General features: G+C 46.2%; 1 protein-coding gene across 11 annotated transcripts in view; it reads left to right on the top strand.

The window, feature by feature from the left end:
- The window catches only part of EBF3 (EBF transcription factor 3), a 117,999-nt gene that overhangs the window by 4,910 nt on the left and 107,089 nt on the right, over positions 1–6,000 (top strand). For all 11 annotated transcript variants that reach the window (XM_034986141.1, XM_034986226.1, XM_034986150.1 and 8 more), the window contains exons 5-6: positions 584–657; positions 2,270–2,338. In XM_034986141.1, coding sequence (XP_034842032.1) covers positions 584–657; positions 2,270–2,338 — 143 coding nt within the window. The remainder of the gene's footprint in view (positions 1–583; positions 658–2,269; positions 2,339–6,000) is intronic.

Raw genomic sequence — 6,000 nt, 5'->3', positions numbered from 1 at the left:
CGGGCCGCGCTCGGAGCCCGGCCGCCCAGGGCCTCGCGCGGCGGCCGGCGCGCCGCGGGCACCCGGCTCCGGAAGGCCGGCAGCGGCCGGGGCGCGGGCTCCGCACGAGCACACTGCTGCCCCGGCGGCTCCCCCCGCTCCTACGGTCGCGGCGCCTTCTGGTCGGCGGCTTCCGACACGCACATCGCGACGCGGGGGAGACAATGGCCCAAGGGCACGGCCGGCGCGGGCAGCCCAGGGGGCCCCGGAGCCCCGAGCCCTTCGCTTCCTGCGCCCCGGCCTGGGCTTCTCTGTCACTGCCCACCCCGCCCCCCGCCCCCCGCCCCCGACCCAGCCCGGCTGGCACACTCCGGACCCCAAGGCCCGGCGCAGGCCCGGCGGGCGCCCGGGACGGGAGGCTGCCTCGGCCTAGCTCCGCTCCGGGGTGGCTCTGCCGGGGCGGGTGGCCTGGCTGGGCCCTGGCGCCTCCCGGTGCCCACCGTGCACCTGCAGCCCGCCAGGCCCGCAGCGCCCGGGGCGGTTGGGCGCCAAAGCCGCGGGCGCTGCGTGACCCCCGCCTCTGCTTGCCCCCCCTCCCCCGCAGGCCATCGTGTACGAGGGCCAGGACAAGAACCCGGAGATGTGTCGCGTGCTGCTGACCCACGAGATAATGTGCAGGTGAGCGGCGGGCGCGGGCAGCGGGGGCGCGGGCGGCCTCGGCGCCAGCTGCGTCTACAAAGGACGCTGCCTGCCGGCGCCACCACCCCGCCCAGCTTCGGGCAGGGCATCGATTGAAATGCAATCGGCCGGAGTCTGCGCGCCTGGCCACCGAGGAGCCGGCTCCCACTTCCCCCACCCCGGTGAGGACGCCCAGCGCGACCGGCTGCTCGGCGGAGCGGATTAATATGTTGGCCGTGTCGCGGCAGTGTAGTCAAAAAACGAGAACAGGGCCTGGGTGACGCCTCTGTCCCCGATGCCGGAGGAGTCAGAGAGCACTCGGAATCATTTTACTACTTCCTTCTCAAGCACTGGCATCCTGAGATACACAATTGTCCGTTATTGATAAAAAGGAAACTCTCTGTACTTATTATAGAGCTCGTGTATGTGAGAATTGGATTGTGATTCTGTCAGTTAACCTCTTCCCCAGAGCAGCGATGCATCGTTCATATTGTTGTTAGATTGTGTGCTCGTTCCTTGAGATCTCTGTCAGAAGAGCAATTTCCCACCTGTTTTTTTTCTAACTACCACAAGACTTTCACCCCTACATGGCAAATAAAAATGCATCATTGACTTTGTATGTGCGGCATGTGAAATATAGTTGCAAGGAATAAGGACCTGCTTCACGGGCTTCCAGGCGACAGTAGCAGGCCTCAGACTCTGAGGGGCATACTCTGCCTGGCTACAATGCCTATCGCCTAAATGCCATTTCTGAGCAGACATATTGTTACAGCGCTAATATACAAAAGCTGACTTTTTCTCATATCAGGTAATAAATATAAATTACAACCAATAAAGTGGAATTTCTTTATTATCCACTTCTGCATGTACTGCAATTAACATAGAAAGCGCACAGATGTGATTTAAGCTCTAAGTGGAAGACTGTAGACTTTCTTTAATCACTTTAGCTGTCAGCTTTAAAAGGCTTTATATACTTTGCCTACCATATGGTGTTAATTTAGCTAATTTAGACATGTAACCATTATACAAGTATGCTTTTTTAAAATGCAAGAAGCATAACATTTTTGTTTCATTTCTGCTTTAATTAAAGTTTCAATAACGGAGTTAAGGTAGGCTTAAAGAAGGAACAATAGAAGTTTCTGATAGATTGATGCATGCTTTTGTGCTTATAATTAATAAATGCCCAAAAGAAATATTGGTTGAAGGTGGCATCTTGCATCTTTTCCAGAAATAACAGCTTGACAATTAGAGGTAAACAAAAGCCGGAGCTGTGAAAAGTTATTCCCAAGCCTCCTGCCTCCCCTTCTCCTCAGTTCATTGCAAAGACAAACACCGACAACATGTTTTCCATATTTTAGCATTAGAATTTATATAGTAGCTCAGTTACCCTCCTAGGGTAACAGCTATGCTCAACTTTGCTCCTTCCCGTAGAAACTTGCATCCTAAGTTTAGCCTCAGAGCCCATGAACTCACTGGGTTTAAATTTGCCAAATTGCTGGGGTAGGAGAACTTGTTTTCTTGACTCCAACCACTTTCGCGTCCGACTTCAAAAAAAAAAAAAATTACAAGGACACAACGCATGTTAAAACCACTGTTTACAATTCTTCCACAGCCGGTGCTGTGACAAGAAAAGTTGTGGCAACAGAAACGAAACGCCCTCAGACCCTGTAATCATTGACAGGTAAGGATGACTTCTTTATTTCTCAAAACAAAACCGCAACAACAACCAAACCCTTTGCTTTGCTTGGTTTCCGGTTGCTCCCTATTTTTGAGTCTGGTGTGGAGCTCCTCGTGCGCGTTGCACCATTTGTTGTCCGCGTGTGTTATCATGCACAGGTGGGTTGACTTGGAAACCTGGTGGCTCGCTCTGTGGGGATTCAGTAATTGCTTGCGAGTTGTCAAGGGAAGCGGTTTCATCTGCCTCTGCTCTCACTGTGAGGAGCACTTTATGCCTAGAGAGTTTCTGGCTTTAAACCCAGAGATATGTCATAAAATGCTTTTTGCTAATTTGTTAACAAGTATTTCATTTTTGCATTATTTTTTATCTCGGATGATAGCTGAAGTTGAGGCTTGGGTGGTGTGACTGTTGTAATTGTTGCCCAGTGTTAGAATGAATTTAATCTGCTCTCAATTAGTTGCAAAATGTCTCCTAATTTTTTTCCAATTGTGGCTGTCGTTTTATGTCAAGTAGCAAATATGTAACTAACAAACCAAAGTTGTTATAATTGAAACTAATTACACATGCTGGTTACATTTTCCAACATTAATTTCCATAACTAGATTAGCTGTATGCATTCTTTACATTTGCTGCTCTTCATCTTGCTATTTATCATATTCCTTGGGCAATGTTGCATCCTTTTAAGATACTAATCATTAGTCCTAATAGTGCTAATGTGCATTTGGCATTGCTTAAGTTGAAACAACAAAAACACTTCCTTCCACCCTCCTCTTCGAACACTCACCCAAATCGCGGGCTTTCGGTGACCTGGAGGAGAAGAGGGTTTCTTTCTTCCCAACAGTGGGGCACAGCAAAAGGCCCATTGTGTGATTGACTGCAGATTTTGCAATTGGTACCCAAATCGAATAAATGTTGGGCATGTGCATACGACACCAGTTTTGTGAAGCAGAGGTTTAGACTGTTTTGAAGAGGGGTTGAATTTCAGCAGCTTTCATTACAAAGTTATCTTTTGATCGTGAACTTTGCTGTCCAGCGTCTGAAAAATTAAACCCGGAAAACTCTATGAGTTAAGCCTAAAGAAATATGCGCCACCAGTGGAGAGCAATGCTAATGTTTAACTAGCTGGAATAGCTGTTTGCTTAGTGGAGAATGTTCGGTATCTGACAGAAGGGACAGCTCTCTTATTAGTAATCAAATAGGGCTGACCAGTTGTGGCCGTCACTCAGGCAATTGAGAACAAGTTCAACACTTTATAGAACTCCAACTATAAAAATCAATATAATTATATTTGTCTTCAGTGTTGTGGCTATGGAAATCATACAGCCTTGGGTTGTCATCTTGTGACTGAATTTATTTTATTTTTGATTGGCTAAAAATGTTGGAGTAGCTCTTGGAATCTTGTCTCAATGGGGGATGCTTGAAAAGGCAGTGCATGCTTGCTCGGGATCCAGGACTGCGAAGTGTTTCATCTTTTGAGTTGTGTTCAATTTGTGATATTGGTACATTCTAGAAAGATGACTTGTTTTTAAATTGTGAGGTTTTCAGCATGGCACAATAATGGAGTAGTCTGATTCAACTGCCATTTTGGAGGCTGTGTTTTCCCTTCAAAATCATTTTGGGTTTGTTAACATTCAATCATTTATTGACTATTGATACTGAACAACTTTTAATACTCAGTTGTAATCACACAATGGGAAATATCTTCCCTTGATATGCAGAAATGTACTGTTTAATTCATGTCTGAATGCTCTCTTATACTTGGTTAATTAAAGTGTTTCCTAAGATTACTGATACCTTTCTAATCTAAGTAAGAGAAGTGTGTGATTGTTTGATATTCTAGAAGCATGAGAGGAGGGGAAAAATGTAAAAACATTTGGTTAATGGGTTTACCAAGTTTATTTGAATAAGGAGGATTGCAGCTCCATTTACGCCTGGCGTAAATGCTTTGGAGGTCTTAATTATTGATGAAAAATCTGCTCTGCTTCTAAATTCAAAGATATGACAATTTTATAGGAATTTTAATCACCTTCCATGTTAGGGATTTTAAGGTAAGGACAGTTTCTTACGCAGTGACAAACAGAATGTACATTTTTAGCATTCTTAAGAGAGCTGTCACTTATAATGAATAAATACTATTTGCATTTTGCTGCTTGATGTGAATCCTCATGACGTCGTTGCTATATTGGCTCAATCTCCAGTTTTAGGCGTGTTTTGAGAGGAAAAACGAAGCATCTCGTGTTCACTAGGGCAAGTTGTGTTAATCAGAGAAAGAAAAACACCTACAGGAGGGGAATATCTTTAGAGAGAGGCAGTCTTTCGCGACTGAGATGTCTTTCAATTTTGTAATGATAGTCACTTCTGTGGGGTGAGTGCTGCCTCCTAAAATTAGTTGCTTATGTTGAGTTTCTGGCCTGTGTTCCCTCTTGAGTATTGCAGGATAAAATATCCCTTCAGATTGGTGAGTCAGTCTACAGGTCCCCATCAGCAATGTCATCACTTGGTTAGTTGGCTTAAAAAAGAATTATATACAATGTGCTTCGCCAGCTCCTTGTGGCCTTTGGATACATTTAGCAGGTTCTGACCAGATAAGGCATATTTGTCCTGAGGATATAAACCAATAATTCCAACCTGAATTGAGATCAATGGGCCCACATTTGTTCTAACCCACACCGAGCCTCTTCCGGCACGCCGAGACTGCTTTTCTGTGTTATGAGAACAGAAGAGTAAGCTTCCCGCTCTGGCAGGGAAATCACATTCTATAGACCCCGATGCCTTAAATCAATTAATTACACAATTTAGTTATCTTTCAGAAGCATTAAATACTCATGAACAGCACAGAAGACCCTTCAGAGTCAAAAAGAGGGGAAAAGGATTACCAAACCCTTTTAATTTATTGTGAAGGTTTCACTTACGTTAACTGTTTTCTTCCTCATAAAACAATGCCAGAGAAACCATTTTTTATAGCTCCACAAATATAATTACACTGGAGTTTATGTAAGATAATGTAACAACTTATGGGGTAAAGGAAAGGGGAAACGTAACATTGTAAAGTAAAAAGCATGGTCCATAAAGAGGCACCATAGGAGCGCTATGGTACGTCGTAGAGACCTGTGGAGAGCCAGATGTAAGGAGGGAAAAGGCGTGTGTGTGTGTACATACCCAGGCGCACGCACCCACATGTATGTGTATCTGTGTTTGTACACATATGCATATGCATGCATGATTTTTTTACGGTATTCCTGAAAAGGATGGGAGTATCATTTTCTTCATGGAATAATGTTTTCTGGGAAAACACAAAAGCAGATGGTCTTCATTAGGAACACCCATTGTCCACATATCCCAACTATGAACAGATAAATCTCTCTTGTTTCACCCGTACATTCCAAGGGCTGTAAATGATTACAGGATGTCGGTGTAGCTGCTAAACCAAAACCACACTTTGGCTCTCGTCCTCCTCCCGTGCCATCCTGATGTGTTCCCTGAGGCCTCCTGGAAGTGCCCGGCAAGGTCCCCGCTCTCACCTCCCTTCGTTGCCTGGCCTGGGCGGACCGGAGGTGCGCGGTGCGCACGGTCCAACTGTTGCAACCTGCGAGGCGGTGGGAGCCAGGTGCTGGGACCGTCCAGACAGGCCGGGTCGCGCACCGTGTGCTCGCGGAGCGCCGGGA

This window comes from Mirounga leonina, unplaced genomic scaffold (assembly GCF_011800145.1).
Source record: "Mirounga leonina isolate KUSES-001 unplaced genomic scaffold, KU_Mleo_1.0 Mir_114, whole genome shotgun sequence".
NCBI classification, from domain to species: Eukaryota; Metazoa; Chordata; class Mammalia; order Carnivora; family Phocidae; genus Mirounga; species Mirounga leonina.
The sequence above is the reverse complement of the archived record's forward strand: the minus strand, read 5'-3'. Positions and strand labels throughout refer to the sequence as shown.